The sequence below is a fragment of the Balaenoptera acutorostrata genome, unplaced genomic scaffold, assembly GCF_949987535.1.
Source record: "Balaenoptera acutorostrata unplaced genomic scaffold, mBalAcu1.1 scaffold_597, whole genome shotgun sequence".
Lineage (NCBI taxonomy): Eukaryota > Metazoa > Chordata > Mammalia > Artiodactyla > Balaenopteridae > Balaenoptera > Balaenoptera acutorostrata.
The window spans coordinates 1-27,278 of NW_026645980.1; the positions used below are offsets into that span (position 1 = coordinate 1).

General features: G+C 47.8%; 1 protein-coding gene across 1 annotated transcript in view; it reads right to left on the reverse strand.

Annotated features, from left to right (window-relative positions):
* Positions 1-5,339: 5,339 nt before the first annotated feature.
* LOC130706724 (NHS-like protein 2) overlaps positions 5,340-27,278 on the reverse strand; it is a 177,927-nt gene continuing 155,988 nt past the window's right edge. Inside the window, exon 3 of the mRNA XM_057539428.1 lies at positions 5,340-5,381. Coding sequence (XP_057395411.1) covers positions 5,353-5,381 — 29 coding nt within the window. The 3' untranslated portion in view covers positions 5,340-5,352. The remainder of the gene's footprint in view (positions 5,382-27,278) is intronic.

The window sequence follows — 27,278 nt, forward strand, 5'->3', positions numbered from 1 at the left end:
ACAGCTGCCAATGGACTCTGGGCTCCAGTCTTGGCTGAGGAAATCTGGGCAGAGCACGAGGCTGCCAGGCTGCAGACTGGGAACGAACACAGCCAGATGCCTCTCGCATGCCCAATGTGGCCACTAGGTGTACCTGCCTCCTTGTCAGACACACCTGAAGTCTCACTCCACTCTCCCCTCCTTCGCCTGCCTTGCCTTCCCAGGGGAGGGTAGCGCTGGCAGCCCAGAGATTCACAGACTGGAGCCGGGACCCTTGGCAGCCAATGAGAAGGCTCCTTCCATGAGTCCCACTGTAAATCCTCTCCCTCTCTTTCCCTCTCTCCCTCTCTCTCTCTCTCTCTCTCTCTCTCTCTCTCTCTCTCTCTCTCTCTCTCTCACACACACACACACACACACACACACACGAAGCTGCTCACTGCAAGTGTTGCAGCCCTGTGGGATAAATGACATGGGGCAGGTTGTGCTGGCTCAGCAGCTCATTCCAGCCCCAATAGCCTGGCAGCGAGGAAGGGCCATGACTCCTGGAATCAACTCTGCCAGAGCCAGACAGCCTTGAGTGACTTCACTTACTTAGCAGAGTTGTCATACTGCCCAATGCTGATGTCATCAGACTCATGCTCACAGAGACAAGGAGCCTGTCTGTCACAATCACGGCCACAGAGCACTGTGGATGCAGGTCCAACTACAGCCTCAGCCTGGCAGACTTGGGGCTCTGTGCCACCCAGAAAGCAGAGCTTTCTGACTTTGGGGCAAGAGGTCTAAAGTGGGATCCATCTGTCCGTCCATCCATCCATCCATCCACCCACTCACTCTCCCATTCAGTCATTTAGTCATTCTTTCAACAGTTCCCAGGGATCTGCTCTGGCCAGGCAGGCCTTGTGCTAAGTGTTGGGGACACAGCGGTGTAAGTCACCATCTAGGAGGGGTGACTGACATATCCACAGACCATGACAGTACAGTGTGATCACTGCTATACCAGGGAAAGGATCACATGCTGGGGGAACACCAAAGAGAAACTTCTTTGGTCTGGAAAGGTTGGAGATACCTTCCCAGAGGAGGTAACTCTTGGAGTGGGTCGAGAAGGATGAAGAAGAATTGGCCAGACCCAGAAAGGGAAAGGGTAGACTGTTAAACATTTGGAATAGTACATGTGCTAGGAACATCTCCTGCCAGGCCCCCAGATGTCAAGGGTCTGTTCAGGTTTCTTCAATAAGTCCACACACATCCCTTCAGCTCCACCTCTGTGCCAGAACAAGGCTACAGAGGGAGGCAGACACTGACTTCGAGGCTGGGGAGATAGATAATTATACTGAGAAGTCACAGGATGGTGTGATCCTTGCTTGGGCTTTGCAGCTCACTGTTGAATGTGTCAGGAGGCCTCCAAGGGGACCTACTGGAGGTCAGAAAAGAGGTCTTGGGAAATAGAGGTCCCAGAGCAAGTGTGAAGGACCAAGGGTGAAGCATCTTGGGAAAATAGATTTATGAGAAAAACCTTAAAGATTTATGAACATAGGAAAAACCTTGAAGGTGAGGTTTGGGGACAGTTTGGTCCCTGCCCTCTTGTCCACTTGTGGTGCGTCCCAGATATGAGTCTTGGTGTGTCCAAGGTTGTAAACATGGACTGAAAAAAGCTTAGAGAGGCTGGAAGAGACAGAACCCTGATGTCTTGAGATAGTCCTAAAATGCACGGGAACACCCTGAGAGTCAAAGCAGAATCGAACTCAACTGGGCTGTGCACTTGGGCCACCAGATGATATTCCCAGGGGCCAGGTGAGGAAGCTTGAATAGGAACAGGCATGTTTTGGAAGTGTTTGGGGACTAAGGGGATGGAGGGGGCTGCTGAGGAATGAGTGAATGATAAACTGAGCACACTTGTGTACTCACTACCCAGGTCAACAAGCTGAGCCTGACCGGGACTGCAAAAGCCCTCCTCCAAGCAGTTTTTAAACCATCATTGCAGATCTCCTCACAATAGCCCTGTCAGGTAGATATCAGTTCAACCCACTTTACAGATACCTAAACGGAGGCTAAGTGAGGGGAGGGAGCTTGACTGAGGTCTCCATTGGCCTCTTCCACTGGGCCTATACACCTGCTCAAGTTGCCCCCAGAGGAGAAAAGCCAACAGAACAGAACAACAGACACAGAACCCCTCCTTTCTCCTTGTGTCCCTTGACCTTATCATTTCCCTCCCTCCTTTTCTTGTCTGAGCTTCTCATAAGGGGAGTCTACAGCCCGTGTCCCATGTCCTCACCTCCTCCCCTCTGCAGCCCTGGCCCTTCCTCATCCCTCACCCAGTCACCAATGTCCCCATGGCCACATCCAGGATGCTTCAGCATCTTTTGTCATTGGGTCTCCCTGCTCTGTTTGCCACTGGGAGTCACATGCTCCTTCTTGACTAAATGAACCCAACTAGTACACGGGGCAGCCAGTATTTGAACCCCTGTCTGGCTATCTCCAAATTCAGCACCTTCTCCACCATATCCCTCTTTATCATCTAACGGGGATGGGAAATGCCTTTAGACATGTTTACCACTTTCCTCTTCTTCCCCGATCCATTTACTGAATCCTGTAAGCTATTCCTTGGAACTGTCTCATATCCAAGCACTTCTCAGTGTCACCTCCACTTCTCTCACCCTGGCCCCAGCCACCATTATCCCTCTCCCCCAGAACACTGCAGTGAACATCCTCTTCACTGGGTTCCCTGCTTCCATCCCTGCATCTTCTAATCTATTCTGCACACAACAGCCAGAATGAGCTTTTACAAACATAAACCAAATCATATCAGTCCATTGCTTGGAGCCTTCCAGTGATCTGTTGTCTAAAGTGTCAAGTCCATGCTCTCTAGCCAACACTCAGAACCCGCCCAGCTGACCTCTTCAACTTCTCTCTCTTTGTTCCCTGAAACAAACCCCTCTGCCCATGCAACCTGTGGGCTACTCGTTATATTCTTTACCTTGTCCTTGTGATTTATCACTCCATGGTGCAGCAACCCGGGAAAGGTTTTGTAGTCAGAGAAATCTGGATTCATATCCCCGCTCTGCCATTTCTACCTGTGTGATCTTGCAAAGTTACTTAACCTCCCTGCCCTCGATTTCCCGTATCTGTATAATGGAGGATGAAAACATCTAACTTGCAGGCTACTGAGAGATTTCTGTTAGCTAACGGGCATCAGGCACCTAGTAGGTGCTTACTAAAAAGTGCTTCTCATCCCCTTCTCTCTGTCTCTCCTTACTGTTCCCAAATACTACAGCCCCTCAAGCTTCAGCTCAATCCCCGCCATCCCATGAAAGCCCTCTCCCCACCCACCCTCAGTCTACAGGGCTCACTCCCTCCTCAGTACCTTCAGCCCCGGCTGTATGAGCCACTCACTTGTCCCTAAACATAGATGTCCTGAAATTGTTAGAAATCTTGCATGTGCTCATGAACCTTCTCTGCCCAGGCAGCTTGTGAGTTCCTTGAGGGATGAGTTGGAATTTGCATCTTCGAGTATGCCCTGCACAGGGCCTGGTACAGAGGATGTCTCAGTGTTTGCCAGTGAATCAGCACAGACCAAGCTACCCTGACCATGCAGACCTTCCTTCCTCCTCTTCCTCCACATCTGCTTTGCTCCCTGACAATCCCTCCAAAAGCTCCGCATGTTTGGTCCTCGTGTCCCTACCAACCCAAGAGTCTTCTGAAAATGTTCTCATCCCTTCCTACTTATCAGGGTGGACCTCCAGGCTGTGTGTGGTGCTAGTGGCAGCTGTTCTGATGGGTCCACTGATATGAGATCACTGCTCCTAGAATAGTGCCAGGAAGATCAGCTACCCATTGTGCCGAGTAGTGTGCTGGGGGGGGATGCAGTGGCTTTAGGAAGGGGTTAGACCCGTTATGGTGTTTTCATGTGGAGTTTTAGAGGCGAAAGGGCTTCTTTCCAGCACACACATAAGCCAAGCCAGGCCAGGAGCAGCCGTGTCTATGGAGGAAGGGCCAGGTCCTCACCCGACTTGGAGTCTTAGAGACACCAGGAGAGGCGACAGAGAAGTCTGAGGCTTGAAATAAGCAAGTCTGGGGTCCATTTCCCCAAAGTGAAAGCGTTTAAGGCTCATTGGTGCCACCTCATCAGCCACATCCAGCTGTACTCGGGGCTGGGGGAAGAGTGGACGGGGCAGTACTATCTCCAGACTGTCCCCGGGAGCCCAGGAGCTGGGACTAGAGCCAGCATATGGCTTCAGTCATGCTCTCACTCACTCCTCAAAACCCCGCTGTGACCTGTGCATTATTAGGCCCGGTTCTGCAGATGAGGAAGTGGAGATTGGGGAGGGAGGCGGAGCTGCTAAGTGGCATGGTCAGAACTAAAAGCCAAGTTAGACCAACTCCAAACCCGGTCCTTCCCTCCTCTGGCCTGGCTGCCACGACCCTCACAAACACTATCCTGCTGTGGGCAAACCTCCAGGTGCAAGTTCCGCAAGGAGAAGTGGATTCCAATACCCGGCTCCAACTCTGGCTCTGGCAGGCCGTAGCCGTGACGAGAAGCTGGCCCCTGGCAGTTCACTCAGTGCCCCATCCCGGGGACACTTTCCCACTGCACATCAGTCACAGCCCCTCAAGCCTGAAGCACTAACTTCTCTTCCAGCCCCAAATAAGAGCTGTGTGTTTTCTACTTCTTCTGCCGGGAATGCTTTTCCTTCCACTTCCAACTCTGCTTGTGAAAAGTCATATTCATCTCTCAAGACCCAGCCTCCTCCTCCATGAAGCTTACTTTCAGCCTTGCAGCCAGAAGCAAACTCACCTCCGCGTGGCCATATCCTCTTTATTTATTTTTTATTAAAATTTTTCCCCCAAACTCATCAAGTTGTATACGTTAACTATGTACAGTTTTTGTATGTCAATCATACCTCAATAAAGTGGTTAAGAAAACATATCCTCTTCACAAATGTCAGGCCCATAGCACATGCCTCCTCGTCCTGCTTCAAGCCTTTCCTGATCTTCCCAAATGTAAACTGCCTCTTCCTTGTGTTTACAATGTTACGATACAATGTTCCCCAAAGTGTGGTATACATTTGGCTGTGGCAAATGCTAGTGAGGGAATGGTACGAGAGAGGGAATTTTCAGTATATGTGAAGGATCTTTTTAAAGTTTAATAGTCATGTATTCATTCTAATGCATATTAAATTCTAATAATATTCAGAGGAAAACTCTAGTGCAGAAAATGTGTAATTTCCTGAGTACTCAAGACTGAATTAAGTGAGTTGGTTTAAAGAAAAATAATTCAGTATCTTTAAAGTATATTGAATTACTTACACCTTCCTCCCAGGGCTGCTGTGAGAAGATCTGCAGTGATGGCCAAAAACTGCTTTGAGGAGGGCTTCTTTAGTCCTGGTCAGGCTCAACTTCTTGACCTGGGTAGTGGGTACATTGGTGTGTTCACTTTGTCATTCTTCATCAATGTGAGCACTTTTTGATGTGTACTTTTGATGTGTGCATTTTTTGGTGTGTATGTTAATTACCCACAAAATTTATTTTTGGAAAAGCAGCTGACACATTTTTAAAAACAGGCCCTTGCTCAAGAGGAGCTGAACACTTTGTATTTGGGGCCCAAGTGACTAGAAAGGTGGTGATGCCATTAACATCCAAGGAAGGGAGGGCACGGCTGTATAGAAAGTAGGTTTAGGGAAAGCAGGAGGCTGTGGATTTGTGATTTGGGGCATGTTTTCTTCTTTGTTCCCTGTCCCAGTAAGAAAGCCAGAGCACCTTCTGAGAGCTGGTGCTGATGAGTCGCAGGCCAAGGGGGTGGAACCAGCCTGGATCATAAACGAGCATACATCCCAGAGGCTGAGCAAAGAGGCCGGCACAGGGGACAGAGTGTTGGCTGGATGCTTCATAACCTTGGGTGGGTTCTGGGCCTCTCTGCACCCCATTTAGTTCCCACTTGGGCAGTGAAATATATGGACCTAATTGCTCCCTGAGGGTCCTGTCAGCTCAGACATTCAGAAAGGTGTTGTCCTATGCACTGAAATTTGTCAACGAATGCGTTCTTGAATCATCTGAGCACTCATTCTGTTCTAGGCAACGTTCTGGTCATAGGGGATGCAAGATTGAGAGGCCCCAGCTGCTGCCCTCAGGGGGCTCCCAGGCCTCAGTTTTTCCAATATACTTGCTCCTGGGGATAGACCAGCATTAAGTTCCAGAGTAGGAGGGTCTCTAGAGACTTGCAAGGGAAACCCTAGCTGGGGTTGGAAATGCACGAAGCCGGGAAGGGCAGAGAAATGTGTGAAGTATGCTGGGGGAAGCAATAGGGGGTGGTGGAGAGCTGGAGTGTGCATGCTGCCCATCCCTGACTCTGGCCCCTAAACATTCAACCTCCAATCTGGGAAACCTCTATGCTAGCCCAGCCCAACCTATCTGTGGTCCACAGGCTGCCAACAGCTTGCCAGTGTGCTTCCCACCAGCTGTGGTCTCCCAGTCCTCTTGAGCCCATACCCCAACATCTGTATATTGACGTATAAATGATATTCATGTAATACTGTGCTAATCGATCTTATAAATTATAAAACATAGACAAATATGGAAATTCAGGTGTGATTAAAATGAATGTTAATAGGAATGTTAATATTCTCTTCCTGCACGCCGATGGATTATGCACCCACTTTGGAAGCCAGCCACAGGTCTAGTGAACCACCATCTGCCTTACAGCCAGGTGACGGAAGAAGGCAAAAGGAGGGGATAAGCATGTGTGTGCTCTACTATCTTTCAGGCTTTGTTCTCAGTGCTCTGCATGCCTTAGTCATTCATTCATTCAATAGATTTCATTGAGCCTATTATACCTAGGCCCTGTGCTGGGCACTGGGGGACAGAGAGATGGACAGGACACACACAAGGAGTTTACAATCCGGCCAGAGGAGACAGACAATAATCAAAGACACAAATAACCAAGGTAGGGCTAGCTTGTGAAAAGTGCTATGAAGAAATCAACATGGCAATATGACGGTGAGTGATGGGGGTGGGGTGGGTAGCTAGTTTGGATAAGTCATCAGGGAAGGTCCCTCTGAGCTAAGAAATGAGGATGACCAGGAGCCAGCAGAGGAAACAGAAAGTGCCAAGTCCATGAGGTGAAAAGGATCTTAATGTTTTTGAGAAATGGAAAGGAGGCCAGCACATCTAGGGTGGAGGAGGTGGTGGGGAGAGCTGTGGATTTTATTTTAAGTACAATGGGAAACCGTTAGAGTTTTAAACAAGGGTGTGACAAGATCTGATTTAAAAATTTAAAAGCCCACCATGTCTGCTATGTGGACTATGGACTGAAAGGGGGCTCGAGTAGAAATGGGGAAGCGAGGAGGCTACCATACTGGTCCAGGCAAGAGACGATGGACCAGGATCAGGGCAATGGAAACAGCGAGAAGCAGGCAAGCATAAGATATATTTAAACCTTGTGACAACCTTACAATAATGCCCTTGAAAGGCCAGTATTATCATCCCCACTGCACATATGAGGGAACTGAGGCCAAGAGAAGTTAACTTGTCCAAGATCACACGGCTTGTAAGTGATAAAAGCAGGATTCACCCAGGTCTGCCTGGTTACATTTCCATCCTACTCAGAATTCTAATTATGTTTCCTGCTCCAGGGACTCATTCACCAAGACAATACAGGGTCTTCCTGATTCAATCCTGAAAATTACTGGGCATCCTGAACGAAGAAAAGGGGATTGCAGACTATTTGACCCAGCACTCAGCCAAGGTTATATAAGTGATTAAAACAGTCCATTTGTCCCATTTTCTTAAACATGCTGAGTTCACCAGAGCTCAAAGTAAGGGAAAACCCACTCTTTCTTTTTGGGGGGGGGTAGTGGACAGGAGGAGGGTGGTGATGGTGTATTTGGAAAGAGAAAAATAAAAAGCTGCCAATTTGTGCCTTCAAGGAAAGCCCAGGGGCGCAGGCCAAGCCAGGGGAAGTGACTTGCCAAATCCCTCAAGGCCCCCAAAGTTATCCGTGTGAAAAAGAAGGCGGAATTGTTCCTGCCAAAGACATGAAGTCCTTTACAGAGCACTTTGTTAGCAAAGCCTAGCATCCCTGTCACTATGCAAAGCACGCTGGAATGTTGCCATGGCAACAGGCAGCTGGGTGCCTGAATCAGCTCAAGGGCTGCCTCAACTGAGAGGCCCAAGCCCCGTGGGGGTATCTCCCAGAGGCAGGGGGCGGAGAGGCGCGAGTCGGTTTTGTGTATGTTGATGAAGATCCCTGAGCTCACTTCCAGGTTACCAGGGTCCAAAGCCTGTGTCTTGGGGAAATACTTCTGGTTGGCAGATTTGCCTAACTTCCCTAAAACACAGCACCCCAGGTCGTCATGACCTGACCCTTTTCCCTGGCTCTCTCCTGGCGGTGGGGTGGAGAGAAGAACAGACAGCCGCAGTGACATGGGAATAGAATGGGTGGTGCCATTCTCCAAGTTAGGTGGCTCTGAAAGAGGGGCAGGTGCAGGGAAGGGGGAGAGAGCTCAGCTTGGCCTCTGGGCATGCGCAGTGGCTCTGGGCGCAGCTGTCCGGGAGGCGGTGGAGATGCGTAGCCTGGAGCTCGGAGGAGGTCAGGGGTATATGGAGCAGTCACTACCTCCCAGGGGTATATGAAGCCAAAGATAGATGAGCCGGTCCAGTTTGAGTGGGGAGAATGGGAAGAGAAGGGAGCACTGACGTTTACGTTTTGTGTCCTGACTTTCTGTGTCTCTCCCTGGCTCTGCACTAGTCCAACTTTTAGGGAAACCCCTGCAGTGCAGACCAATGCCCTCCTGCAACTGGGCAGACAAAGATGACACGGGCTCGCGTGCACAGGGCCTTAGCAATCCAGGCAGGCAGCTGGCACCCTTGACATGAGGATTTTCTGGAAGAGGGACTTGATAATCCCACCAGGTCATGAAGAATTAAGGGGCAGGAAGAGAAAGCCTTTAAGTATTGAGAAGCTGTCAAGCCCGTGGTGGCAGAAACAAATTTTCCAAAATTCTGATTTTCACTTGAAAGTTCAAATTTTATCTTTGGTAACAGGCACTGTCACCTGTTTTCCTTGAAGTGACAGGCTCACTCCATTCATTTTTGAGAAAATATCTGCCAAGTACCCAAGTCTCAATAACCATAGTTTGTCTGTCAGTCGTCCTTTCAAGTAAAAATGATGTTCCATGAAAAAAGAGGCCTGTTGAGCTCACACCTCAAACAATTGCACAAGTGCTTTTCCTTGAGAGAAACATCGTCCTTCAGCATCAGCACAAGTCCTCTGTGTGTTCTTCCTGTGCTGTCACACAGAATATTAAAAAGATCTGAACACGGGCTTCCCTGGTGGCTCAGTGGTTGAGAGTCTGCCTGCCAATGCAGGGGACACGGGTTCGAGCCCTGGTCTGGGAAGATCCCATATGCCGCGGAGCAACTGGGCCCGTGAGCCACAACTACTGAGCCTGCGCGTCTGGAGCCTGTGCTCCGCAACAAGAGAGGCCACGATAGTGAGAGGCCCGCGCACCGCGATGAAGAGTGGCCCCCGCTTGCCGCAACTAGAGAAAGCCCTCGCACAGAAACGAAGACCCAACACAGCCAAAAATAAATAAATAAAATTAAAAAAAAAAAAAGATCTGAACTCAAGGGTCAAGATTTAATCAAATTAACAATTTTTACTGCTTTATCAAAGCCATTCTTCAGTAAGACGGACTTTAAACAAAAAAAAAAAACTGAGAGTGTGTGGTGGTGAAGTATTCAATGACCGCTAGTACAGTTTGGTGCCACTGCCTTGATTCACACTAAGGTGCCAACAGTTTTGCCTTTGGTGCAAACGTCAGCCTCGTGAAAAAGGCAAATAACGTCTTAGTACAATATTATCTTGAAAATAGCTCTGATCTTGCACACCTCCTGAAAGGGCCCTGGTAACTCCTAGGGGTCTGTGGACCACACTTTAAGAACTGCTGGTTTAGAGAAATTCTTGCCCAGGTCCATGGGGGCAACTTAAGAAAGGTTTATTGCAGTACTATTTGTGGTCATAACAGGTTGGCAGGACCAAGACGTCCAATCTTAGAGGAACAGAGAAGTAAAATGTGACAGATGTAATAAACTAGATGTGCACATAGCAGCATAGGGAGACTTCAAAAACTGAGTGTTGAGGGAAAAAAGAATATGATCTATGGATCAACACCACTTATGTAAATTAAAAGCACATATATACATAAAACACTATTTTTCAAAGACATCCATACAGGTATACCTCATTTTATTGCACTTCTCTTTATTGTGCTTCGCAGATGGCGTGGTTTTTTTTATAAACTGAAGGTTTGTGGCAACCCTGCATTGTCAGATAATGGTTAGCATTTTTAAGTCATAAAGTATTTTTAAATTAAGGTATGTACATCTTTTTTTAGACACAATGCTATTGCACACTTAATAGACTACAGTATAGTGTAAACAGCTTTTGTATGCACTGGGAAACTGAAAAAAAATTTGTGTGATTCGCTTCATAGCGATATTCGCTTGATTGCAGTGGTCTGGAACTGGACCCACAACATCTACGAGGTATGCGTGTATTTCCAAGAACACATACCAACCAACTAGAGAGGGGATGGGAGTGGGGATTAGAGGTGAAAGGGAAAAATAAAATAAGACTGCACAAAAATTTAAAGGACCTTGCATGGATAGGTAATAGTATGCAGAGCAATATATTTAACTGTGCCCTTGAGTGCAAATAAGGACAGAACGAATGGGAGGCAGAAAACAGTCTACTCTTTTAAGAGCTCTGATGGTGAAAAGCAGGGGGGAATTGCTGGAGAGAGGTCCCGAGAAAGAAGTGGATTGGATATCTGCATTTTGCCTTCTATCAATCTACCCAACACGCACTAGCTTGGGTTACCACTGGCCTCCTGGTTTCTAAAGTTCACAGAATAAGGCCAGAATAAGATAGGGGAGGGCATGGAAGGAGCTTCCACTTGCTGGCTCCTATTTTCTCTGGGAAGTAGGAGATAAGATCATTGCTAGGAGATGGTATGTAGTTGGAGCTTGAAGAGCCAGGGAAGGGACTTTCCTGGTGGTCCAGTGGTTAAGAATCTGCCTTCCAATGCAGGGGACACGGGTTCGATCCCTGGTCGGGGAACTAAGATCCCACATGCCGCGGGGCAACTAAGCCCATGCGCCACAACTAGAGACCCCACGTGCCGCAATGAAAGACCCCACATGCTGCAACGAAAGATCCTACATGCTGCAACAAGGATTCCCCATGTGCCGCAACTAAGACCCGACGCAGCCAAATAAAAAATAAAATAAAATAAATAAAACAAAACAAAATAAAATAAAATAACAAGAGCCATGGAAGATGTGAAGCAGCTGCCATAGAGACTAGAGAGAAATAAAAGTATGTCCAGGCAGCATCGAAGGCCCAGCTGGAGACTGAGGAACCTCTGAGATAGATGGGAGGAAAACTGCCTTGATTTTTCATTCATTTACTTAGTCAGTCAATTAGTTAACAAATATTTATTGAATGTCTGTTACGTGCCAAGAAGATTGCAAAGTACTTGGGATACCATAAGGAGTAAAATAGGCATAGTCCCTATCCTCATGGACCTGCCAGCCTAGGGGTGTATGTGTGTGTGTGTGAGGTGGGGGGAGGTGGGTGTTAAGTGAGCACATAAATACAAATATAATTAAACCATGATAACTGCAAGGAAGGAAGAAGGTACAGGATGTTGAGAGTGTATACTGGTGAGGCTGAATGCAGTCCGGGAGACCTGCTGATAAATAGAGATCTCCATCCTCATTTTCAACAGCTTCACAGTACCTCACTGTAGGGCCATGCCATAACTGACTTAGCCAGTCCCCTATTTAGGGCATTTAGAATTTTTTCCTTTTCTCTCCACATCATAACCAACATTTTGATGTACATCTTTGTATTTCCTTAGCATGCATTTCTAAAAGTAGAATTGCCAGGCCAAAGGGTATACACATTTTAAGGCTTTTGAAACATACTGCCTAAGTGCCCTGCAGAAAGGTTGTACCGACTTATGTGGGAAAAAGTCTCTTTCAAAAGATAAAAGATTAACAGTAGTCAGATCTAAGTGGTAAAAATTCTGTAAAGATTGTTTTATTTTCTACATTTATATTTCTCCTCATTTCTCCACCTTATAACCACTCTTGTGTGTATGTGTATTACTCATTTTAGAATGTTTTTTGAATAGTTAATGCATATGCACTGCATAAATATTAAGAGAGTACAAAAGTGAATTCAGAGAAAAGTGAGTCTCCTTGAGCCCTAGCCCAGTTTCTTGGATATCCTGCCAGAGATGTTCTGTGCATATACAAGAAATTAGATGGTAGCATCATATTACACACATTTTTGGCACCTTACACTTTTCATTTAACACAAAGAGCCACCTCATTTTTTAAGGCTGCATAGTATTCCATGGTTATTCAGGCCATTTCTACTCTTTTCCCATTACTTTTTTTTTTTTTTTTACTTATTTAACAACGATAATAACAAAGGTGGAAAAGGAAGAAATAAGACCATCTACTGAGGTTAGAATATGTCTCCATTTGTTCAAGTTACATGCTGGGTGACAGGAATAAAAAGATAAGAACTTTTTGTTAGAGTTTCCAGAAAAAAAAAGCAGATTGTTTTTTAGTCTCAAGGTTTGGAACACTTGTGCTTTCACTAAGCAATTGATTTGCTTTTACCTGTGAATCTTATAACTGATCATGCCTCCCCTTTCTGTTATCTGCCATGAAAGCTTAAAGCCAAATTAAGAGATTCATGTTTATCAAGAAGGGACTTCTTCACTGGTTACCCTTGTTTTCCCCTTGCCTCATCTTCCTCTCGTGCATCTGATTTAGGCTCTTTCCAAGTACTGGGTGTATCTTCATAAGCCACCTTAAATCCTTTTTGGAATAAGTCAAGGTATATATCAGTTTTTACAAAAATTGAGCTAATGCTTGGGTCTCTCTCCAACGCAGTCCTCAAGAGGGATGGGCAAGACGCGAGCAGAAGATGCTTCAAGAAAACAACAAAAACCTAATGTAAGGTCAATCGATTTCTGGGCTACATGCGTCAAAGCTGAGGTCTTCAGCTTCCAAACACACAAAGCAATTTAGAGCTCGAGTTCCCATGGCAACTGTGTCGGAGAAGATGCAGGAGCCTGGCCTGGCGGTTGCTGGGGGAGCTCTGGCTGCTGGCCACATGACTTCACTCAGGCCCTGGTTTAGATGCTCAGGGACTGTCCATTAACGGGGAGCACTAGATTTGAACCTAATTGAAAATGTAGTTACTGAGAAGATGTGAAAAGCATACACTGGAGATGGGGTTACAGCAAGGTAGCCCTCCAACACTTGAAGTTAGTTCTCACTTTTCTTTTCCTCCGTCTCCCCACTGAGAAGGAGGTTAGGAAGCAGGAGATAGAAAGTTGGTGGGAGGGATCCACACCACGCTGTCCTTTGTCAAAGGGGCTGAAAGAGTGACTGGGGTATAGACCTCATTAGCATATTTAAAGCCTCAGCCTAATTGATTGCTTTGGCCTCCATTGAAGAAAGGTTGTGTTCACCGCAGGGGGAGGGGCTGCTTGGAGGCTGGAAGAGGGAAGCCCAGAAGAAGTAGAATGGGGTAAGGTCGGTGAACGTTCCCCTCACCACTAGAGGAGAATATAGATGAGTATTCATCTGATCTGGGAAGAGGGAAGACTTTCTAAGCATAAAAATCACAAAAGAGAATGGCCACACATTTGGCAGCATCATTTAAAAAAAAATGTTAGCACATCCCAAAGCACAATAAATCAAAAATCAAAGTAGCAAAGTGGGAAATAAAAAGATATTTGCAGCACAGGGCAAAAAAAGGTTAATATCTATATTATGTAAAGAGATTTAAGTAATAACTTCTTTGCCAATAAGTAAAACATTTTACTTTTATAATCAGGAAAATCAACTCTATTTAAGACAAGGTTGGGGGGTGGGACCAGAAGAACATGTCATTCTCTGAAAGGGAAGCTATTAAGAATCTCAGAACATGGATCAGCTCTGACAACTGCAAAAGTGGCCCAGGGAAGAGAGAGTTTGAAAATGTCCTGCTTATTGCACTGGGGAGGTGGGAGTGGGGGTCTCCTAAAGCTTATTGAACCCATCTAAAAGCAGCCAATTTAGAACAACCTACCAAATGGTACTAGAACTTGTCATTGACATGTGCAAGTAGGATAATTCTGCTTCCTATACAGAGTACAGAGGGGAGTATGGCAGAGAACGGGTTACGTAGTCTCCTTGGAAAGAGGGCTACACTGTATCCCCAGCACCCAGAGCAGACCTGGCCCAGAGTGAGAAGGTGCTCAGTGAGGCCTTGCTGAAGATTCTGTAAGGCTCTCTTCATGATGACCAAGTCCTTAGATGGAGTCCCTGCCCCCAAGCCACCTTCAAGGGACTCACCCAGGGGAAGCAGACATATTCTGTGTTTCTCTAGATGGTAAGACTGTTCATTTCTCCCACAAACATTGCTTGACACCTATTATGTGCTGGGCATGAGATGGGAGTGAAGGAGTGGACCCCCAGATGAGAAGCTTATTACAAAAAGTTCCCAGTTTGGGGAAGATAATATGCAACTTGTGAAAGAAGCAGCTTTTGAGATGGGCTTTGAAGGTAGGGTAGGAGTTCAGGAGGCAGATGTAGTCAGGGAGAGCATGAGAATTGAAGTGAAGGCAAAGACATGTGAGTGGGCGAGATGATCTCTCAGGCCCTTTTCAGCTCTGCCAGTCTGTGGTTCTGAACTTCAGCCTCATCCTAAGCAATAATATCTCTATGACACCATGGATTTGATATGCTGCTTATACTTTTCTCTAGTGTATAGAAAAATAAATACATAAGCATTCAAATAAAAGGAAAAGTTCATCTGTACCTCTGGAAGACATTTCAATTCATGAAAGTGGAGGAGATTCCAAGTTTTGGGAAATTGTACCAAAGGTAATAAAGAGTCACTGAAGGCTCTATCTCGAGCATTGAGAAGATTGGATGGGGAGAGAATGAAGGCAGGCAAACTAGTCAGGAGGCTCTTGCAAGAATCTAGTGAGAGAGGGTGCGGCCCTCAACTCTGAAGAAATGGCCCAGAAGCCTGGGGTCGGCGGAGAGAAGTGACCGACTAAAGAACAGTTCCTAATTCACGGTTCGCTGCACTCAATTCCTAATGAGGCAGGGCTCACATTCAATTCTGGCCATTATGTTCTTCCCAACATGGAGGAGTATTGTTTTTCATTTCCCTTCCCCAATTTGGGACACATTGTTATGGCTGTTTAAACAAAGTGCCAATCGGACTGGGCAATGGCAGGAAATGTTTCCCGACAGGAAAGGTTCACATCAGATCCCTGCTGCCTTTTGCAAGTAGAAATCAAGCCGCCTCCTACAGAGGCCAAAAGGGCCAGACCACAGCGGCACCTTCAACAGGTGTTAATAAGAGAGAAAATTCTCCTTTTCAGTTAGCAACCCGGGAATGGGGTGTCTGCAGAGGGGCTGTGGGGGGCAAGGCAGTGACATGTCCCCAGCTCTGCTGCCTGAGCAGCGTGGAGGGAAAGCCCAGAGAGATGGGTGGTTCCAGGGAGGCCACCAAGTGCCTTTTCCATTTGCAACCTGGAGGGGGGCTTTCACTCCTCACTCACAGGAAAATGTCAAGCTTGGAAACCACCAGGGCACCAGCCCAAGTTGGAGAGGCAGGTGAGAGTGTCCTGTGCCCCTGGAGGAATGGGAGAGGGACACAGGGGAAGGTGGAGTGGAGAGACAGAGTGGGGAGGACCAGAGAGTAGTCAGGTCCCTGCCCCATCCCCTCCTGCGCCTCCAAGCACACCTCCTTCAGTCGAGACTCCTAGCTTTGTTCCAGAAGTTGTGTGGCCTCCCAGACAACCCCCAGGATGGTTGGCTTGGAGGCCTCCTGGCACCTCTGTGACCTAACTGAGGACTCCTTCTCTCCCCTCCAGTCTCCAAGCCTTTCAGTGCCTGACCTTGCACACAAGCAAGCTCACTCTCATCCCTCCTTGGCGCCAGGCACTGGGGACATACACTGGGAACTGGGCATCCAGTCAGGCATGCCTCAGAGGCCCGAGGGCCCAGCTTTGTCAGAGGATGACAGGCACGCATGTTGCTCCTTGTCCCATCACACTGGGAGCCCCAGGAGGGCAGGGGCCCGGTTGGGCTCAGCCACCAGTCAGTACCTGGCCCGGATGTAGTGGGCATGCGATTCATATTTGTTTAATTTCTTGAGGAAATTCTAAGCAACGAGGGAAAATGAGTCCACGCTGGCCAAACTTACTTTCCAAGCAAGAGTCAAGAGGCTTTATGTCTGATTTTTTTCAAGCTGCTGGGATAAATACTGTATTAAGTGCAGTGGGAACCAAGAGGGGGCTTTGCCTAGAGGTATCTGGCATGGCTTCCAGAGAATGAGGTTTTCATAGGTGGAAATGAACACTGTGGTTAGGAGTAGGGAACAGTAGCATGATCAAAGGTGTGTAGATAACAGACTGGGATGTATGGTTGGAGGCCTGCAATTAGAAGACTTTGCTGGAAGCAAGTGGTAGGAGATGATATTGGAAAGGTTGCCTGGACCCATCCTGTGGAGGGTCTTAAATTCCAGCTGGAGGAATGGATCAGGAACGCATTGTGGAGAAGGAAATCTTAACTAAGATTGACCTGGCAGTGACGTGGGAGAAGCAAGAGAGAGGTGGGTCAGGTAGGAGGTGATCCTGCGGCATGACACTATCTGGGATGTGCAGTCACTGTGGGAAATGCTGATGTCGACCTAGAGGAGGAGGTTCTCTCATATATTACTGCTGGAACTGCAAATTGGCACAGCCATCTTAGAGAGCAGTTTTGTAATATCTAGACATACCCCTCAACCCAGCAATCTGACTTCTAGGTACATACAGTTGAATTTCTACATGTGCGTGGGGAAATATGCACAAGAACATTCACTGCAGCGTAGTTCGCAGTGGTAAAAAATAGAAACAACCTAAGTTTCTATCATCGGGGATTAGAGAAATAGATTTTATTATTCATACGATGGTACACCATGTAGCAGTTACCATGAACAACCTACATCTATATGTGTAAAAAGAACAGAGACCAAAAATATAGTGCTGAGTGAAAAAAGCAAATTTTAGAGAGCTATTTCATAAAGAATATCACTTATGACAAATTTTAAAGTACAAAAACTAACACTACATACCATATATGGACACACAAACATGGCCTGGATACGTAACGTTATCATGGTTAAGGCAATGAAGGATGGGACTGAGAGGACAGCACAGGGACTTGAGTGGGATCTGTAATGTGTCATCTCGCTAGAAAAAAATCTCAGGCAAACATGATGCAAATGTTAACATTTGTTCATTTTGGGTGGAAGGTACGTGAGCATTTGCTACATTATCCTCTGACTTTCTGAAATATTCTTTAAGTAAAAGAGAAAAAAGGAAAGGAGGGGAGGGATGAAAGAGACAGAGCTGGCCACTACCACATCCAACCAACTAGAAGCCCACAGACCCGTACTGAAGAACAACACAGCCATGATCAGGAAAAATAACAGGAAAAATGATCCCACAGTTCCTAATAAAAGCCAAATCACAGAGCCTGGGTTCAGTGCCACCCTTGCCCGTACCCAGCTTCACTGGCTTTCAGTCAAAAAAACAATAAATAAATATTAAACGAAAGTGACCCAAGGTGGAGAACAATGATTTGGAACTTACTGCCAGGCCCGGATGCAAAGGCACTTGGAGAGCAAAATTTACACATATGTTCCTCACATGAGAATCAGCTCCTCCCTGCAGGATGTCTGAGCTCCACAGCCAAGATGGCAGGTCCAGCCTTTGCAGGGGCCAGGAGGGGGCCTTCCGGAGGAGAAGGAGAAGAGGAGAGCTTTCAGGTCATCAGACCCAGAGAAGGATGGTGAAATCAAAGGGAATGTGATCTCGCTAGAACTAGAACGTAAGCTCCAGCAGGATTTACTCGTGTTCACTGCTGCGTCCCCAGTGCCTAGAAGAGTGCCTGGAACAGAGTAGATGCTCACTGACTATCTGCTGAGTGAGTGAAAAGGATTGCTGAGTGGTACAGGGTGGAAGGGAGAAGCCTTGAGTGTCCCCAGCTCTGCATCATTTTGATTGCTCAAATGACCGGATTTCAGATGTGCCAAAGCAGGTGCTCACAGTGTTTCCAGGGAATGCATACCTGCTGCCTGAGGTAGGAGCTGGGGACTGGGTGTGAGGCGTCAAAGAAGGAAGGGTGATAGAGCTACAGAGAAGTGAGACTCCAGGAAGAGGAAAAAGCCAGGAGGCTCAGGCAGGAAATGTCCTTAAAAAATGTGTGGGGAGGGGGCTCTTTGAAGCAAAATGGACACCAGAGAGAATAAGGAAGGGAGGAGGGTCTTACTCCCATTGGGCACCGCTAGCTCATAAGGGCACCTTTGCACAAATTTGAGAAAGGTGTCTCCTCCTGCTGGACACACAATTTGGAGAGCAGCGATGCCTCGGGGAGGATTAGGGTAAATGGCCCTCAGATGCAGAGCTTGGCTATTGGAGCTTGGGCTGGATTTCAGTCCCAACTTGCTTGAGGGCCCTTGCACAGGGCACAACTTGCAGAACCAAATGCAGCGGTCCTGATCCCCGTACCAGCCCTCTGGACAACCAGGTTGTTTCTGGTCTCCCATCATTCTGCAACCTACTGCCACCTGCTGAGGGCACTGTCACCACCCTGGCTGCTATCCCTGTTTCACAGCTCCTGCCAGGCCACCTTGCCCAGGAACACAGCAGTTTCTTCCCTGGCAGGAAGGTAGGTGGAGCCAACGGACGAAAATCAGTTCTTGGGTGAATTTTGAATATTATTCTACAAGCAAGGACTCTGTGTTCTATTATCAGCAACATCTCAACTGCCTCATTTAGGGAGGTACATGCTTCTCTACCCTCCCAACAGAGGTCGAGTAAAGTCCAAGAAGCCAGAGGCTACATACAAGCTGCTGCACCCCCTGGTGTTGCCTAAAGGCAATGATGATGACATTTCTCCTGTCACTCTGAAGGAGAAATAAAAGGCTCCCCCACTGGCATCCGCATGTGAGTTTTTGAGTCTGCTGGAACATCTGCATTGGAAACAATGGGGATAGAGCATCAGCACTCTCCCCAAGATCGCAGTGGGATCATGTCACCCCTTTTCAAGCAAGAGAATACATACTCGTAATTCTGAGAAAGTGGTAGCCATCAGATGGGAACTCTGTCACTCTGCCCCTCCCACCAACAAAGTTATCTGCATCTGCTTTTCGTGAGTTCCTTTCTCCCCTGAAGAATGATAGGTCCTTCATCTTTTCTCAAGTCTGCCCCTGCCCACCTCTATTCTGGATCACATCCCATCCTATTAACTACCTTTCCTTTAACACAAGTGGTGGAAAGTGACTTAATCTGTGTGCCTCCACTTCCTCATCTGTATTATGGGAAGAAAATAGTATCTACCCTATGGAGTTGTTGTGAGGATTGAGGGAGTTAATCCACATGAAGTGTTTAGCTTAGTGCCTGCCATACAGTAGGGACTCGATAAGTGTTGCTTATTATTATTATCATTATCGCTATCATCATCTTGAGTGTGAAGGGCACAGTGAAAGGCGAGGAAGTGTCAATGGCACTGAACCAGTCTGGACAAGTCTGGGTTGGATAGCTCAGGGTTTGTTTCAGGATGGAAGCCCTACAAAAGAAGGCTCCTGGTCACTGCCAGGCTGGATCCCACAGCCCTCAGGGTGCATTCTTCTGCATGGCAGAGTTGGCAATCCTTTCCTCCTGACACTCTTGGCTTCCCAACTTGCCTCCTCTTCACCCTATTTCGACGTGCTCTCCTGATCTGAAATGACTGGGCAACCCCAAGGGCCCACACTGGGCCTCACAATGGTTGGGAGAAATCTACTAATGGTTCTCATCCTGAGACACTTGGGGCTCCCTGGAACCTGATTTGGTGAGACAACTAATGAACTAAAAAACTTACAGTCAGGGCCAGGCTCAATATAGGCAGAGAGGATTTGGAGAGCAAGAGAAAAGCCCAGAAGTGCCTCCTCTGTCATTCAGTGGCTGTTGCCATTAGAAAGCTTCATTCCATGGCCAAAGCCATTGTTCCCAGTGAGAATGCAAAGCCTGAGAATGGGAACACAGTGAATCAGTCTCGAATGTTGATGGCTTTAGTAGAACAGTTTACTGAGCAAAGTCTCTGCAAAACTGAGAAACACAATGGGTGCCAGCTCCCTTCTCCCCATGCTCGGTCTGCCAACACCTACTGAGAAATAAATACTCAAATACAAGTAAGGGAAGCATAATGGGGGAGACCCCTTGGGGGAAGCATGAGGGCAACTAGGCTCCTGGATAAGGTTTCAGGATGGTGGGCCAAAAGGATGATGAAGTGAGGTGTGTGTGTGTAAGAGGGAGGGAACTAAGGGGGCAGCCATGTTTCAACTTCACCACCTTCAGGGTGAACAACAGCTGTAGTGCATGCACATGACATTACATTTTGAATTAAACAAACCTGGGATTTTAATACCAGCTCTGCCACTTAATAGCTGTGTGACTTTGGAGAAGTCACTTAACCTCTCTGAACCTCTGTTTTCCCATCTGTACAACCCTGATAATAATAACAACAATAACAATACTAAATTGGTAATGTTGCTTGGGGGCTTAAATGTGTATAAGAGAAACTAGCTGAGTGCCAGGTACAGAGGAAGTCATTTATTTGTTACATCTAAATTTTGTTCTGAGCCAGCATTAGGGGCTTTGCCAGCAACGTAAAGACACTGAGAAGCAGAAACACAGGGCAAAGGTGACCCCTGAATCCCCCCTCTCTGTAGTGTCTGTCCTTGAAATGTCCCCAGAGAAGAGAGCATAATCCTCAGCCCAGGATTTGGGAGCCAGAATCCAGGTGGCATGGCCCATTTATCAGTGCCACCAGACTCTCAGCTTTAATAAGCTTTCTGCATTCATAACCACAGGAAGAGGAGGAAATGGGCCAGATTCCTTAGCGATCATGAGTACTGCCAGCTCACTTTTATATTGGCAAAGTGCATCGAGATCACTCTGATTAGTTCATTCTCACATCAGCCCTCAGGAGGCACGGGAGTATTTTTCTTTTTGTTTAAAGATGTGGGAATTGGGAAGCACAAGATTTCTGCCATTTCCAACACCTGGCCTGATCAAAGCCCTCTTCTGGGTATGCAGAGTTGCCTTATTGCTGTTAGAATTTTAGGGATGGCTTTTTAGGGTCTTGAGCCATTCGATACTTTTCCAGGAAGATAGGCTGCCTGGTGTTGTCTAAGCGACTCTTTTACCTATCAGATGGGGCTGTGGGGAGGCCTAGGAGCAAAGAAACTCCAGACCTTAAAAGGTTAGGAATGCAGGGCCCAGGGAGATAGGGGGAACGGACCAATGAAAGCACTCAGCAACATCCAAGGACCAATGGAGGGTGAGACCCTCTGTTTCCATGAGGCAGCCTTGATTTTCATTGGCTGTAATCAAGAAACTGTCTTCCTGAACTGGGGACAGGGGAGGAGGGGTCTGCAGCTCTGTTTAGGTACTTATACCTGTCCATGGAGGGGGCTTAAGAAAGCTGGGGGCGCTCCCACTCAGGCCTTTGGCATCCGTAAGTTCTCAGTCATATTAAAAAAAAACTCAAAAAAACCTACGGCAGTTTTTAGCAGACTTTTGCTTTTGCCAGGTCTGCACAAATGCAAATTGTGCAGGCCATAGGCATGTGGTCTGTACATGATATAAAAAGGCACACATGGTCATCTTAAACCCCTGAGTGAAGGAAAAGCTATTTATATGTCAGTCCCTGCCTGCCCCAAGCCTGTCTCAGTCAGCAAGGATGATCAAAGACTTTCTGCCCGCTCACCTTGGCCCAGCTCTGGAATCAATGTGAACCCAGCCTGACAGGGCGCTAGGGGGTTCCCTCCTCAGCAAGCGGTATGAGGGGACACTGCAAATAGCATGTGCTGCCCTGGGCGCTGCATCTGAGGCTGGGAGTGAGCTAAGCCCCAGAGGCCATGGGGGTCTCCCACCTCCCACTGCCCCTGAACCCCCACCTTGAAGGGCTGGTTTTCCTGACCAGACATTGTGCCTGGGGCCACTGTCCTTGATCTCTCCGTCAGCCTCACCCCCCAGGGGACCTGGCATCCAGTCCTGAGCCTCAGCTGGCTGCTGGGGAGCCAATTGGCAGGTTTGGTTCCTGCCAGTCCCTCCCTTTCCTCAATGTTAAAACTGTACTTAGACACCATACCTTGTGTGGGCTTGCGGGATGGGTGACTAGATTCCCACCGAACGCCAAGGCCTGCTATTGCACCCTGCTCCCCACACTCCCTAGATATTGCACCCTGTATCACATCTGCCTTGAGTTCCCCCACATCCTTTAGACATTATACTCAGACTGCTTCTCATGCCCTGGCTGGGCTATTCCTTAATTTTAGCACCTACCGTGTGCTAGAAGCTGGGAAGGTTGCTGGGTTCTAGCTGTCCCCGGCCCCTCTGTCCAGAGCCAGCTTGGACCCTGATGGCCCCATACGCCCATGTGGGAGTTTCTAGCCTGCTGTACAGCCAGGGCCACCCCAGTTAGGAAGTTTCCATGAGCCATTGATTTAGGCTCTTATCTTTATTATTTCCTTCATTCTTCTTACTTTGGGTCTATTTTTTTCTTCTATGTTCTTGGAGTAAGAACTTAGATTATGGATCTGGGGCCTTTCCCCTTTTCTGAGGTAAGCATTTAGTGCCACAAATTTCCCTCTAAGCACTGCTTTAGATGCATCCTACAAATTTTGATATGTTGTATTTTACTTTTCATTCAGTTCAATGTTCTGTGGGGGCACAAGCCACGCTGAGGTAGGGGGTGGGAGGGGCACACTGACAAGGATACTGGTTGATGCTCACACTAAAGAGGGCTTGAGTCCTTGTTTAGGGAGCAGCACCTTCCCTTCCACTCAATGGGGGGAAGAGTTCCAAAACTAGGAGGAACCGCGATTCAGTCTGCTGTCCTAAATCCTGGTCTCTAGCTGTGTCGGATGGGCCCCAAGCATGTGAGAATCCAAAGAGCCACAACGTCCTCCACTGCTACCATGTTGGCCCCAGATATCTGTTTCTGGTTCTTCTTTGGATTCCTGGTTGGCTCTCGTGTCAATGCTGGCTCTCTGTGCCAGTCTGCCTTAAGTGCCAGTCTGCCGGGCCTAAGATTGACCTGTGTCCCCTCAGCTCCAGCCTTTTGTCTTCCATGACCACAGCACTGGTGATGCCCATCTGGAACTGGCTCTCCACAAACCTCCCAATTAGCCTGGGAGGCCCTTAAGGATGGGGTCTGGGCCTCATTCATCTCTGTATCTCCATCACCACCCACAGAGTGCGTGACACAAAGGAGGGCCTGTAAGTGTTGGCAGAACAAATACCTGCACTCGGCTTCGAGTGTAGGACTAAACTGGCTTCCTCATGGCTTGGTCAGCTTATTTTGTCCTTGCAGAATCTCCACTCCTTTCGAAGAAAGATCTGACCTAAAACTTGGATTTCCACTTGTGATTACGAAGTGAATTTTTACTCACGCTGAGTTGACTGGGGAAGGACAAGGGCTTAGGAACACAGGCCCCAGATGAGATGGAGAGTAAATATTTGCCAACATAATCAACTGTGCGTGGTCCAAGAGGGACAGGGACCACGTTGGTCAAAAGGAAGCCTCAGGCTTCCCTGGTGGCGCAGTGGTTGAGAATCTGCCTGCTAATGCAGGGGACACGGGTTCGAGCCCTGGTCTGGGAAGATCCCACATGCCACGGAGCAGCTGGGCCCGTGAGCCACAACTACTGAGCCTGCGCGTCTGGAGCCTGTGCCCCGCAACGGGAGGGGCCGCGATAGTGAGAGGCCCGCGCACCGCGATGAAGAGCGGTCCCTGCACCGCGATGAAGAGTGGCCCCCACTTGCCGTAACTAGAGAAAGCCCTCGCACGAACCGAAGACCCAACACAGCCAAAAATAAAGAAATAAAGTAGCTATAAAATTAAAAAAAAAAAAGTCCTCATCACAAGAAGAAAAATTAAAAAAAAAAAAAAAAAAAAAAAAAAGGAAGCCTCAGGGAGTCTTAATGCACAGCAGCCGCTGAGGAAAGGGGCCACCGAGTAAAGAGTGCTGAAATGTGCACAGGGGCTCTAAGGAAGTCATTTCTGAGGGAGCAAGGTGTAACAGAGAGCATACAGGTTTGAGGCCAGAGTGTCTAGGATCAAATCCCAGCTTTGCCATCTACTGGGTGACTTTGGCAATTTCATAAGGAAACTTCATTGCCTATTTCCTCGTGCGTAAAATGGGGATAGTAACATTATCTGCTTCAAGTTAGCACAAAGGTTACAAATAATACATAGAAACTATCTTGTAACCTGGAACATTCTCAATAAATGGCATATATTAGTAATATGATTAATAATGTTTGGTACGTGATTGATCCTGACACACAAAGTTGAACCTGGTTGAATTTGCAGAGACTTCAAGCAGGGTCTTCAGGGTGGAATTATGTGTGTAGGCAGGTTATATCTTCTAGGAAATTCACTTTAGGATAGTAAATGAGGTGACAGTGAACTGGCTATTTATTAGGTCTGATGGGGATTAGGTCTGATGAGGCAGAGAACACTGGAGTAGGGACCTGCACCTTGCAGTTGCATGTGTGCATGCTCACCTCCCCCAAGCCAACTGTGGGCACCCCAGTGGCAGCACCGAGCCCAACCCTCCTCTCTCTGTCCCACCACCCTGCGTACCTAGCCCAGGCCTGGCACAGAGCAGATGCATGAGGGGAGAGGGCAACCAGAGAATTCTGGACAGAAGCTACCCGACTTGGGTCTGTGAGAGCCCTGAATTACATGTCTTCGCCTGGTTCGTTCATCCATCCATTTGAGACAGGAAGGGGACAGGGCACAACATGTAAAAGAATGACATAGCCCGAGGACATGACATAAACTGATTAGAACCAAATAGGTCCAAGGTGGCGGATGAGTCGACTTCCACTAGACCTTGAGCCTCAGTATACGCTCATTGTAACACATCGGCAAGCTAAATGACACACCCACAGGCGCCAGGACAGTTGAAGGCCAACCAGAAAGGTCAAAAAGTGGGCAGTGGCCCAATTCCTGGAAATCCCCACCCCTTCCCCAAAATAGCTGGAATACTCCTCCCACTCATTAGCCTATGAAATTACCCACCCCTATAAAAACTGACAACCCCATACCCTCTTGCCTCTCTCAGCTTCCAAGATGGCCCACACTCTGCCTATGGAGTATGTTTCAAACCTTCTTTCACTTTACTATGGCTTGCTCTTGAATTCTTTTCTGCATGAAGCCAAGAACCCACACTTGGTGGCCGTCCCAGGGACTCGCCTGAGACCTGGGAAGTGACCATCCTCTCTGGCCCCAGCTCTCTTTCCTGCAACACATTCACTTATTCAATAAAGCACCTACCATGCACGAGGCACACAGTAGGTCCACACCAACCCAGGCCTAAGGCTCCCTGTTCACTCTACAAAGTCCTTGCAGCTCCCTCTTTGGGTTCAGGAACTGTCTTCTTCACCGGACATTCTGCTCAGCTTTGATTTTCAGCTTCTTCACAAGATTCTGCTTCTTAAATCCTACCGCTTGGCTCCTCCCATTACGGCCTACAAATAGGTGTGGTGTATAGTTCCTAACCCCCCTCCAGCTCCAGGTCACCCCACCCTGGCCTGGCCCTAACACCCCAGGCCTGAAAAAGGGGTCGGGATTGAGGACCAACTCAAAAACAAAGAGAACAGAGCAACTGAGCTCTGCTCTCAGGGAGGACATGGATGGGGGTGGAGTAGAGCAGAGAAACAGTGAGGCCAGGAAGTCAGCTGGGGACAGTCCTCTCCTAGACCCCTACTGGGGGTGAACTGGGACAGCCAATCTCTCACAGAGGCAGCACACTGGGCCGGCTGCCCCGCCGCATCCCTACAGGAGGTTCTAGCCCAATGAGTGGAGTTTTAGGCTTTTGTTTCAAACACTAGCTCACTCCACCTGACCCTGTGGGCTGAAAACATCCTAGATGTGTTTTTCTGTTGAAATCACAGGGACTAGCGATCAGACAGACTGGGAGGGGAGAGTAGAACACCCAGGGGCAAGGCCCGAGGGGGTGGCTTCATCCATGATGCCTGCAAGGCCTTTGTCCCCAAGCAAGGCCTCCAGTCTTCACCCCAGGCCAGTCTACCTGCTCTTACCCGAAAGAAAGCTCTTAGGCTCTGTGGCAGCTGTTTCTGTCAGGGCTGGCAAGTCTCAAAGAGGAGCCCAGAACTGAGGCGTGAAGGGGAAAGAGAAGGCAAGCAGCATCCTTCGTGGGCAGCTTCTGAGAGAAGCCCTCACCATGCCCTTCTTGAACTCCTTTTGTTTTCCATCCCACCCCTACCCCTAGCCTGCTGAGAATCACTAGCTGAAAGCCAGGATCAGATGAGAAAATAAGCCAGACACTAAATGTTTCCACCCAGAAAGGGAAAGAGGGAAGTGACATGAAACCCTCCTCCCATTTTTTTCTTCTCCAACTTCTTGGATATTATTTTGTGCTGTCTCCTGTTTGAAAGCCAATTTTTAAAGTCAGGTGGATGTACTTCCGCATCACTCAGGAGTACAGCTACTTGCAGAGGGGAAGGGTAGGGCATCTGGCCCTAGTGTTTCTTCCCTGCTCCCTCTGCTCTCCATGTTATAGTCATATCAGAGGCCGTAAAGGAGTGGCCAGTAGACATGTTTTTTTTTCCATCCAGCTATTCCTTTATTTTATTTCTTTAAACATCTTTATTGGAGTATAACTGCTTTACAATGGTGTGTTAGCTTCTGCTGTATCACAAAGTGAATCAGCTATACGTATACATATATCCCCATATCCCCTCCCTCTTGCGTCTCCCTCCCACCCTCCCTAACCCACCCCTCTAGGTGGTCACAAAGCATGGAGCTGATCTGCCTGTGCTATGCGGCTGCTTCCCACTAGCTATCTATTTTACATTTGGTAGTGTATATATGTCCATGCCACTCTCTCACTTCATCCCAGCTTCCCCCTCCCCTTCCCCGTGTCCTCAAGTCCATTCTCTACATTTGCATCTTTATTACTGCAGTAGACATGTTTTGATGGTGTAGCTTACACATTTGAAATCATTGTCAACGTTGAAAAGTGACAATATTTTACAGTAAAAAATATTAATTTCTGGCATCTCGAAAAACTGGAAAATGTGGCAGCACTGGGCCAGTAATTCCAGATGACAACGAGTAGCAGAGCTTAGAAGCAGCAGTCCCCTTGGGGCACAGAC